General features: G+C 40.8%; 1 protein-coding gene across 2 annotated transcripts; it reads left to right on the top strand.

Annotated features, from left to right (window-relative positions):
* Positions 1-288: 288 nt before the first annotated feature.
* Positions 289-11,041, top strand: LOC144503510 (fibrinogen-like protein 1-like protein). 2 transcript variants are annotated; one of them, XM_078227909.1, is made up of 3 exons: positions 289-310; positions 9,070-9,251; positions 10,183-11,041. In XM_078227909.1, the coding sequence occupies exons 2-3, from the start codon at positions 9,080-9,082 to the stop codon at positions 10,821-10,823; spliced, it is 813 nt and encodes a 270-aa protein (XP_078084035.1). In that variant the 5' UTR covers positions 289-310; positions 9,070-9,079; the 3' UTR covers positions 10,824-11,041. The 2 variants fall into 2 exon arrangements, with proteins under 2 accessions (XP_078084035.1, XP_078084034.1); XM_078227908.1 differs by lacking the exon at positions 289-310 and adding an exon at positions 8,960-8,989.
* The last annotated feature ends 823 nt before the right edge of the window (positions 11,042-11,864 follow it).

Below are 11,864 nucleotides of genomic sequence, written 5' to 3'. Positions count from 1 at the left end.
AGTTTGAAGACACGTAGCAACCGACTGAAGAACAGCTTCTTCCCTGCTGCTTTCAGACTTTTGAAGGGACCTAACACATATTAAATTGATCTTTCTCTACACACTAGCTACGAAACCTCAGAAAAGATGACATAAATTGGTATTGGGAGGTAGCTAAACTATCTATTTTCAAATCACCTGAAAATTTTAAAAGTTAATATTAATTGAATATAGTTTCAAAATCCTCCATCATTTCGGATCTTTGCATGTTCTCTTTGCAGGTATATTGCAGCTTGAGAGTGAAGCCAAGGAAAGGACCACAAAACTTCAGGTATGACAGCCTGAGTGCTCTTATTGATGAAGAGGGGATGAAACTGGCTACTGCAGACACAGGGCTCCCCTCCAAGTGAGTGAGGTGGTGTGGAGTGAGGTAGCCAGGGCCCTGAGTGATTCCATGTTTGGTAAACCCAGCACCAGAAAATGTACAATGACCAGACCAGACCAGGCAAGGTGCGTCTTTGGACTTTTCAAATTTTCACCTTATCGTTTTCTTAAAGAAAAAGGTTTGATGCCATGGTGCCTCAAATGCATTACCCCTGCATTTGCTCATCCTTCAGGCCATCCATGATATCATGGGACTGCCCAGCGGATTGTACATTGCAACCCTTAAGCCTTCTGAATGTGTAGAGAGCAGTTGCCTTCACATAGTCGTAGATATCTGAACGCAAAACTGATAAGACCACCAAATTTAAAGAACCAGCTAAAGAGAATGTGAGAATAATTTCCAGCCTGCAGGTATAAGCTCGATGGCTTTAATTATCTAGACGTTGATATTCCTGTGGTGATTGTAATGTGACGGCTGTAAATCACATCAAATCCGACCAACACTAACACATTTCAATCTAAGTGGCTGCAGAGATGAAGGGGACGAAAATCTGAGGAATTTGGGATCCACACTGACTGCAATGGTGGGTGATACTTTGGTAACAAACAAATGAACAAACTTTTCTCAGTTTTGCTGAGGGTATCAATGGAGTGGTGCAGAAATCTCAACTGATTGTGGCGCATCGTAATTAATGGCACAGCTCATAACATAATTCTTGGTACTTCTGTGCTGGAATAACATTGTTGTTAATGCATCGTTACTACAGTGCAAATCCTGGGGAGTTACATCCTCAGATTCCTATATGCCCGGTCAGTCTAACGATGGAAGGCTTTGGCATGGTGCCTGATATAAAGGTGCAGTATAATCAAATAGCAGTTGTTGGGGCCAGGGTGAGGGTGGGTAGTTAGCTCTGCTCCTTTGAGAAAAAAAAATAGCAGACCACATTTTCATAGAATCCTACAACATAGAAGGAGGCCATTTGATCCGTCATGCCTGTACCAGCTCTCTGGAAGAGTTACCTTTGGGCATTCAGTTCTCTATTCTTTCACTATGGTCCGACAAAATTTACCTTCAATTTCCTCATTTTTTTAATGAATAGAATTATCTTTGAGACAGGGACAGTTTAGCCAAGAACTCGGAAGATCACAGATGCTAAATTGGTGGCATTGGGGATCGGTATCTGTAACAGCCAACAAAAAGTCAGTATGGAAGAAAATCCAAGGATTCACGAAGCAATGCATCGGCTTTTCTTAAAATATCTCTATGATAAATTCTTGTCTGTAGTCTTTGAAAAAAGAAACGATTGCGGTGTGATGACACATGGCTCATAAAATAAAATTGATGTTTCTACAAGAAGCATTAACTCTGTAGCAATATTGCAGAACACAGGATTATGATTTTCTACAAATAGCAGAGGAAAGCTCCCCATTTCTGTGACTAAATAGGTGATGATAGCATTTGCCGTTTATGAGTCACGATTTTCCATGCTATATTTGCCATCAGATTCCAGTCAAAAAGAAAGAAAACTTTCACAAAATAATCAAAGTCCACAAAGCTATGAGATATATAATTGAGGAATTTAATGGCTACAATATTTGAAAAGATTCTAGGTGTTATATGTGGGTAATGGAAGAAGAACAGGTTTTATTACCATTAAAATAGGTAATGTATGAACCATCATACCATAACCTGGATGTTGCTTAGCTTATGCAAACATCTACTGCCTATATCCTAACTCTTGACAAGCTCTGCTCACCCATCATTGGTGCGTGCTGACCAAATTGGCTCCTGGCCTGGCAGTACCTCAATTTTAAAATTCTCATCCTTGTTTTTAAACCTTTCCGCGGCCTCACCTCTCCCTATTTCTGTGACCTCCTCCCACCCCACAACCTCCAAATTCACCATGCTCATCAGATTCTGCCCTTTTGTGTATTCCGCATTTTCATTGCTCCACCATTGGCGGCTGTGCCCTCAGCTGCATTGGCCCCAAGCTCTGGAAGCCTCTCCCTCAGCCATTCCGGCTTGCTGCCTCTCTCTCCTCTTCTGAGGTGTACTTTAAAACCTACTTCATTGCCTAAGTGGTACAAGTATCTCCTTATGTGGCTCAGTGTCAGTGCTTCTGTGAAATGCCTTGGGGCATTATTCCATGATAATGTGCATCTTGTGTTGCAAGTTGTGTTGTCATTCTTTCATCAGAAGAAAATGATAAATGCTGTATTCTTGCAGAGAGCTCATGAAGAGTTGGTTGTCTGCTAAGAGATGCCAACCCCCTGAAGTAAAAAAGTAGATTTTTAATTTGATTTGATTTGATTTATTATTGTCACATGTACTAATATACAGTGAAAAGTATTGTTTCTTGCGCGCTATACAGCCAAAACATACCGTGCATAGAGAAGGAAAGGAGAGAGTGCAGAATGTAGTGTTACAGTCATAGCTAGGGTGTAGAAAAAGATTAACTTAATGCGAGGTAGGTCCATTCAAAAGTCTGATGGCAGCAGGGAAGAAGCTGTTCTTTAGTCAGTTGATACGTGACCTCAGACTTTTGTATTTTTTTCCCGATGGAGGAAGGTGGAAGTGAGAATGTCCGGGGTGCGTGAGGTCCTTATTTATGCTGGCTGCTTTCCCGGGGCAGCGGGAAGTGTAGACAGAGTCAATGGTTCAATATTTTCTGTTCAGTCATTACACAAATGATCTGACTCTATGACTCCAATATTTGCAGTTTTTACAACCAACCCTTCTGCATTGCTCAATAGTTGTTGTGTAGATCATGTAAGCCAGATCATCACTAAATACCAATTTCCCAAAAATAGTCAAGGCACTCTATCATAAGTCAACACATTTATCAGCAGGATGATGTTGAATTACTTTTTATGGAATTGATCATGTTTTGTGCTTAGGAATGCTACAGAGCTTAACTATAAAAGTAAAGCAAACTTCACATTCTGTCACAACATTTCATTAACAAAGCTTTCTGTTTATTTTGCTCTTCTTCAGTCCCGTTGAGCTTTTGGTATATTCTTCTTTGTAATTTACTAAATGTGCAACTAGCATTCACCAATTTTGCCCTTTTGTGGACCAGAATTCTGCTAAAACTTAAAAATGCTGCAAGACTTTGGTGGGAGCCAAATCCCTTGTTATGCAGCCCCTCTCCTCCACATCGCTCCCCATTCTCTCATTCTTATATCCTCTGAAATACCACCCTTTCTTGCCTTCTCTCCTACTCTTGATGCCTGCTTTAAGTCTAGGCTCCTCAATAGTAAGAGCTTTTGGCATACATTTCACTGCAGTTAATTATGGGAAATCATGCTGTGTGATTCTCTGACAGCATCCTTTCTTACTTTCCCTTTATTATCCTTTTGGTATTGTTTTGGAGTACTGCCTCATGGTCTAGTTTCAAGACCAAGGGTACGAATTTAATGTTATACTTTAATGTTAATGTTAGACTGAACTTTACGTTCAGACATTATCTGTTCCACAGATAACTTGCTTGAGCCCAACATCTCAGGGCATAACCCAATGGTTAGAACTTCCCCCTTACACTTCAGATTGAATATTTTTTGCCCTGTAAGGAACTCAATGTGTGAGGGCAATGGGACATCAAGGACATTGGGGAACAATCTATCTCCTTAATCAATGAGATCTGTGGATTTAGAAATAAATGGTGGATTAACAGAGAAGGAAATTGGGTGAATTAGAATTAAATCAGGTGCAGAAAGAGGAATAAAGAAAGGGAAGGAAAGATTGGATTAACACAGAGAGACAACAGACTGAAATTAAAAGCAAGAAAAAAATGAAAAAAAATTTCACAGGTTTCTAAAGGATTTTTATTTCATCAAAATTTCATATTGAACCATGCAGAAAATGCAACTTTAACCTGGGAAAGTGTCTATCACTTCCTGTCCCTACCCCAGCATTATTGTGAGTTATTTGTGCTATGCCATTTTAGGTCGAGATATTGATTTTTCACAAATCTGTGAAACATTTTACAATTTATAATTCTCCAACAATAAGTTATTGACTGCAGGTATGATACTCTACAGCTTCAATTTCTCCTCTGTGGATGGAGAAGTTGACTGGCATTACTGGGACATAAATCTTGTCATTATAAGGGTGCTTATGCTGCTGAGTACCAGGCCTAACATTTCAAATGTGCATACATGTCTTAGTCAGATCCAAGCCATGAATTCCAGCTACATGGAAACCATGTATGCTGTAATTTCTAAAAACTAATAACTGGAGAGAAAGGGCAGCAAAGAGATGAGAAAAATAAACAGAAAAGATCCAGGGAAAGAGAAAGGTACAAGTAAAAGTAAAGTAAAGTCAGAAGTAAGGTTTACATTAACATTGCAATGAAGTTACAGTGAAATTCCCCTAGTCGCCACACTCTGGCGCCTGTTTGGGTCAATGCACCTAACCAGCATGTCTTTCAGATTGTGGGAAGAAACCGGAGCACCTGGAGGAAACCCATGCAGACATGGGGAGAATGTGCAAACTCCACACAGAAAGGTAAAAGGGAGACTGAAAGTGAGTAAGAGGCAGTCATGCCTAGAGATTAAAAACGGGGCAAGACTGCAGTGTGCTGCAGTACAGAGGGAATCTGGGTGTCCTGGTACATGAATACAAAAAGTCGGCATGCAGGTACAGCAAGCACTTAGGAAGGCAAGTGGAATGTTAGCCTTTGCAAGGGAGTTGAAGCATTAAGGTATGGATGGCTTGCTACAACTGTGCAGGGTATTGGTGAGACCACACCTGGATTATGCTTACAGTTTTGCTCTTCTTGCTGAAGGAGGGATGTACTTGCATTGGAGAGAGTTCAGGGAAGGTTCACTAGGTTGATTCTAGAGATGAAGGAGTTGTCTTATGAGGAAAGGTTGAGCGTGTAACTCACTAGAGTTTAGAAGAGTGAGAGTCAATCTTACTGAAACATATCAGGCTCTGAGAGGACTTGTTAGGGTAGATGCTGAGAGGATGTTCCCCCTTATGGGGAGTCTAGGTCTAGGGGTCACAATTTCGAAATATTGTTTCACATTTAAGTTAAAAATGAGAAAGACTTTCTTCTCTTAGATGATTGTAGATCTTTGGAGTCTAGCCCAGACGGTTGGATCATTGAATATATTCAAGGCTGTGTTAGATTTTTGATCTACAAGGGAGTCAAGGGTTATAGGAAGCAGAAAAGAAATGGAGATCAGATCAGCCATGATCTTACAGAATGGCAGAGCAGACCGAGGGGCTGAGTGGCCTGCTCCTGCACCTATTTCTTATATCCTTATGTTCTGAGAAGGGTATTTGTGCATGAAAGCAGAATCAAACACTTGACTTAATCAGCAGTCACACTGAATCATTCATTGCTAAGAACCATAGATTTCTTATTGTTCAATTATATGGGTTTTCTAAAGCAAAGTGAAGGTTGCATGCTGTTGACCAATATCTTTCTTTCTATTCAGAGTCAGTAGAGGTAATACTTTCTCCCATTGTCATACTTATAGTGGTTTAATATATACCTCTGTGACATTCCAATTGTCTAACTCACTAAGATCCAGCAGAGAAGGGAGATAGCCTGGGTTGGATTGCACCCATTTCCAGTCCCACTTGACAGGTTGACATTTAACGCCTTCAGGACAACTCTTAATGAGCAATAAATTCCGCCCTGCCAGTGGCATCCACATTCTGAAAGCAAATCTTCAAGGAGGCTTTCACAATATCTTTGAAGCATTTTCGCTGGCCACCTTGTGATCTTTGACCAGTGGAGAGCATACTTTAGATGGCGAGTGTTTGGCATTCTGATGCAATGGACTGTCTCATACAGTTGCTGTGCAAGAGCGGTCACCTCTATGCTCAGGATGCTTGTGTCCTGGAAGATAAGAGCATAAGACATAAGACATAGGAGCAGAATTAGGCCACTTGGCCCATCGAGTCTGCTCTGTCAATCAATCATGGCTGATATTTTTCTCATCCCATTCTCCTGCCTTTTCCCCATAATCCCTGATCCCCTTATTAATCAAGAACTCTTATCTCTGTCTTAAAGACACTCAATGACCTGGCCTCCACAGCCTTCTGCGGCAAAGAGTCACCACTCTTTGGCTGAAGAAATTCCTCTTTATCTCTGTTTTAAAGGATCATCCCTTCAGCCTGATGTTGTGCCCTCTGGTTCTAGTTTTTCTTACTAGTGGAAATATCGTCTCCACTTCCACTCTATCCAGGCCTCACAGTATCCTGTAAGTTTCAATAAGCTCCTCCCTCTTCCTTCTAAACTCCAACGAATATAGATCCAGAGTCCTCAACCGTTCCTCATACAACAAGCTCTTCATTCCAGGGATCATTCTTGTGAACCTCCTCTGGACTCTTTCCAAGGCCAGTACATCCTTCCTTAGATATGGGGCCCAAAACTGCTCACAATACTTAAAATGGGGTCTGACCGGAGCATTATACAGCCTCAGAAGTACAACCCTGCTCTTGTATTCTAGCCCTCTCGACATGAATGCTAACATTGTATTTGCCTTCCGAACTGCCAGCTAAACCTGCACATTAACCTTAAGAGAATCTTGAACAATGACTCCCAAGTCCCTTTGAGTTTCTGATTTTCTAAGCATTTTCCCATTTAGAAAATAGTTCGTGCCGCCATTCCTCCTTCCAATATGCATAACCTCACACTTTTTCATGTTGTATTCCATCTGCCACTTCTTTGCCCACTCTCCTAACCTATTCAACTCCTTCTGCAGCCCCCCTGCTTCCTCAATGCTACCTGTCCCTCTACATATCTTTGAATCATCTGCAAACTTAGCAACAGGGCATTCAGTTCCTTCCTCCAAATCGTTAATGTATATTGTGAAAAGTTGTGGTCCCAGCACCGACCCCTGAGGCACACCACTAGTCACCGGCTGCCATCCTCAAAAAGACCCATTTATCCCCACTCTCTACCTTCTGCCAGTCAGCAAATCCTCTATCCATGCCAGGATCTTACCCTTAACACCATGGGCACTGAAGTTATTTAACAGTCTCCTATGCGACACCTTGTCAAATGTCTTCTGGAAATCTAAATAGATCACATCCACTGGTTCTCCTTTATCTAACTTCCTTGTTACCTCCTCAAAGAACTCGAACAGATTTGTCAGATATGACCTCCCATTGACTAAGCCGTGCTGACTCAGTTCTATTTTATTATGTACTTCCAAATACTCTGCAATCTCATCTTTAATAATGGAATCTAAAATCTTGCCAATGATTGAAGTCAGGCTAACCGGCCTATAATTTCCCGTCTACTGCCTCCTTCCCTTCCTAAACAGCGGTGATACATTCGCTACTTTCCAGTCCTCTGGTACTCTCCCTGCATCCAGTGATTCCTGAACGATCACCACCAATGCCTCCACAATTTCCTCAGCTATCTCATTTCGAATCCTGGGGTGTAGTCCATCCGATGCTCGTGTTCATACAGGAACTCATCCAGGTGATACGTAGGATCTTTCAGAGGCAGCTCTGATGGCTGAATCTTCCTGAAGATTTCTACTATCCTCCTCACCTCTTACTACATTTCTGAGCTCCATGTCATCTGCAAACTTTGAAATTGTGTCCTGTATACTCAAGTCCAGGATATGAATGCACATGAAAAAGTACAGCAATCCCAATGCCGACTCTCTGGGACACTATTCCATTGTTTCCTCCAGTCTGAAAAGCAGCCACTAGTCTGTGCTTCAAACCCCTCAACCAACCTCACATCCATATGAACCCGTATCATCGGCCCCAATATTCCAGCTGAATTATTACTAGTGTCTTGTATCAGTTCAGCATAACCTCCTTTCTCTTGTACCCTGTGTCCCTATTAATAAAGCCCAGAATACTCTATGCTTTATTAAATGCACTCTCTACTTGTCCTGCCACCTTCAATCATCTGTGCACATATACACCCAGGTCCCCCTGCTCCTTTAAGAATTTTACCCCCTATTTTATGGAGTGTCTCTCCATGTTCTTCCTACCAAAATGCATCGCCCCACACTTCTCTGCATTGAACGTCATCTGCCGCGTATCTGCACACTCCACCAACTTGCCTATGTTCTTTTGAAGTTTTACACTGTCCTCTTCACAGTTTACAATACTTTCAAGTTCTGTGTCATCCATATTCCATTTACTCCATTTCCTCTCCTTGCCCCTTACACTGTTCTTATTTCAGTCTATCCCCCCATCCCGTCTCCCGCAATTATTGTGTGTCTTCTGACTTTTGATCTTCCTGAACTTTGTCTGTAAATTTGTTCATCCAACTCCTTCCCATTATTTAGTGCTCTCTATCTGGTCCACACCCAGCAGCATACCAACTCTTGTCTTGACATGACTCTTGGTTTTACGACCTTAGTTTTAAAATTACTTAATCTCGTAAACCTGGCAATTTTTGAACTCAAGGAACTTGTTATATTTTATATGACAGCAGATAGGCACAAATTATCTGTCACTATTTTCAAGCTGTTAAAGTGTGCTCTTGACAATAAAAATTGCAGATGTTCAATATGACTTGTGTCAATATTCATGGTGTTAATGATCTTAGATCTAATATGATACAGGTATAAAATGTAGGATATATTATGCCCAGTGTTTCATTTCTTTTCCACCAAGCACTTCACAAAGGAATTGCCTGCTGTAAGTTGTAGCTTATTTTAAGTTGGCATAAGAATGAAAGCATTGAATCGCTTAATCAAAAGTATTTTTGTCTTTTTCAGAATTTGAAGCATGATTCCCCTCAGGACCTTGAGCATTCTGGTCCTTGCAGTCTTTGCAGTTGAGAAGTCCTCTGCGTTCACAGTCTTTTCTAACCTAACCAACAGAATTCACAACATCGATGTGCTGACTCCTGAGCAAAGGACTAAAATTTTGAATTTACCTCCAGATCAAACAGAAAAAGGTTAGTGATTACAAATGGCTTTGGTTATAATGCACGTGTTTTTATATCTTAACTGATCATTTGCCTTATTAGATAGACTGATGTTGAGCTCAGATCTGTCTCACTTCCAAGCATTGTTGGGCACTGAGTCGAAATGCAATAATGTGAAACAACAGGTCAGATCCTGATTTCAAACCAGGTAGTTAGATGCTGTCTCACAGAACCTGGACACTACATGGAGCGGAATCTAATTCCAGTTTAAGATGCTGACAATTAGAATGATCATGGTTTATTTTATTGAAGAGCTATGAGATGATATCTAGGGCATGTTGCTTGTCTTGTTAATGATACATGATGGCCAATTTAGCAGAATCGTTTTGACACTAATAAAGAATCGTACAGGAGGCAGTATACATATTACGTGGACATTTCAGTAATAGAGCTGATATTTGTTTGCCTCTTCTGTGTTATACTGCCACACAATCAAACCACGGCTCATATTTCTGGCCTGAACTCAGGGAAGATCTGAAGGAATATTTCTTCAACTCATTCACAATCATCTCCTTTTGAAAGTTAGCTTTTTTATTTGATAGACTGGCATTATCTATGCACCTATTTCTGACCATTGGGAAAAGTGATCAGAGAGTTTGAAAATACCCTGCCATTAATAGAACATAGAACATAGAACATTACAGCACAGCCTTTCAGACGCATTGCTGTAATCTAGCTACCAAAAAGGTAATAAAGCAGCCTTTCAGACATGTAAAACATAACCACTATCCATACATGTTGATGTGTTGTATTTTAATGTCAAACATTCAGTGACACAAGATTAACATGGAAGTGCAAGCCTATGGAGCAATTTTGGATGCTTTTGAATTGTGATAAGCTGGTGATAATATCGCAAATTGCAAATAGACATGACTTTCCATCACCATCATTGTTTTTACAGTGCACCTCCAAAAGGACTGCAAGGCATTGAACCGTTTTAAAGTCATGCCCAGTGGTATCTATGCTATCCAACCCAAAGGAAGTTACCCTTTAGTGGTCTACTGTGACATGGAAACTCAAGGTGGTGGATGGGTGGTACTGCAACGTGTCTCGAGGAAGAGCATCACTCCCTTCGCAAGACGTTGGGAAACTTACAAGCATTCTTTTGGCAATTTGGAAAAAGACCACTGGCTGGGCAATGAATACATTCATCTTATCACACAGAAAGGCCATTTTGAAGTGAAATTTGTCATTGAGAGCAATTCTGGGAAAGTAGAGGTTGATTATGCCAGCTTTAATGTTGAAGATGAAGGACATAGGTACAAATTGAGGCTGGGTGCTCCCAGCAATGCATCTGAGTCTTATGATTATTTGACTAATGTTAATAAAAATGACAATAGTGACAATATGATGTTTTCTACCAGAGATCAGGATAACGATAGAGATTCAAGGCATTGTGCAGATATAGTTGGAGGGGGTTGGTGGTTCAATCAGTGCTCCTCTGTATATTTCAATGATCGTCAAATCCGTTGGCCAAGTATTTGTGATGAGTGTAAATCTGGTACCATTTTAATCAGACCTACCTTTGAAAATTGCAAGTAATCTAGCTACCAAAAAGGTAGTATGTTGCTGAGTGGTAAAATACATGATACTTAATTTTTTTTGGCAACTGTAACAAACCTTGTATTGCTTGATGCTTAGTAAATCAATAAATGTATCAACAAGATAACCACCCCCTGTTTCTTGTTTGAATGACTGAAATAATTGATGGAAAAAATAATCTGATTGCATGTTGTAAACAGTTTTCTAATAAAGAAGCTGCTCTGAAAAACATGGATTTAAAAAAAAAAATTTTTGAAATAGAATCCTACATGAATATGGGTACATTATTCTCCTTAACTTAAGAGCACATGGGAAACAGGATCTGTCATTCAGCCCAACCAGCCCCTGCTGGTGTTTACGTTCTACCCAAGCCACTTCTCACCTTTCCTCATCTTACATAGAACATAGAACATAGAACAGTACAGCACAGAACAGGCCCTTCGGCCCACGATGTTGTGCCGAGCTTTATCTGAAACCAAGATCAAGCTATCCCACTCCCTATCATCCTGGTGTGCTCCATGTGCCTATCCAATAACCGCTTAAATGTTCCTGAAGTGTCTGACTCCACTATCACTGCAGGCAGTCCATTCCACACCCCAACCACTCTCTGCGTAAAGAACCTACCTCTGATATCCGTCCTGTATCTCCCACCACGAACCCTATAGTTATGCCCCCTTGTAATAGCTCCATCCACCCGAGGAAATAGTCTTTGAACGTTCACTCTATCTATCCCCTTCATCATTTTATAAACCTCTATTAAGTCTCCCTTCAGCCTCCTCCGCTCCAGAGAGAACAGCCCTAGCTCCCTCAACCTTTCCTCATAAGACCTACCAATGTAACCATCTATTCCCTCCTGCCCCAAATGCCTCTCAAAGCAAAAATCTGGAAATTTGAAATAAAAGAGAAAATGCTGGAAATATTCAGCAGGTCTGGCTGCATCTGTGGAGAGAGAACCAGACTTGATGTTTCAGGTCATCAGGACATTCTGATAAAAGATTATGGCCTGAAACATTAACTCTGTTTCTCTCTCCACAGATGCTG

The sequence above is a fragment of the Mustelus asterias genome, chromosome 14, assembly GCF_964213995.1.
Source record: "Mustelus asterias chromosome 14, sMusAst1.hap1.1, whole genome shotgun sequence".
NCBI lineage: Eukaryota > Metazoa > Chordata > Chondrichthyes > Carcharhiniformes > Triakidae > Mustelus > Mustelus asterias.
This window is presented reverse-complemented; position numbering and strand designations above follow the sequence as displayed.

Bases quoted from the DNA above. Each gene is read 5' to 3' on its own strand.
- LOC144503510 (XM_078227909.1), top strand. From the start codon at position 9,080: ATGATTCCCCTCAGGACCTTGAGCATTCTGGTCCTTGCAGTCTTTGCA. The intron at 9,252-10,182 runs GTTAGTGATTAC...TTGTTTTTACAG, and splicing joins TCCAGATCAAACAGAAAAAG to TGCACCTCCAAAAGGACTGC.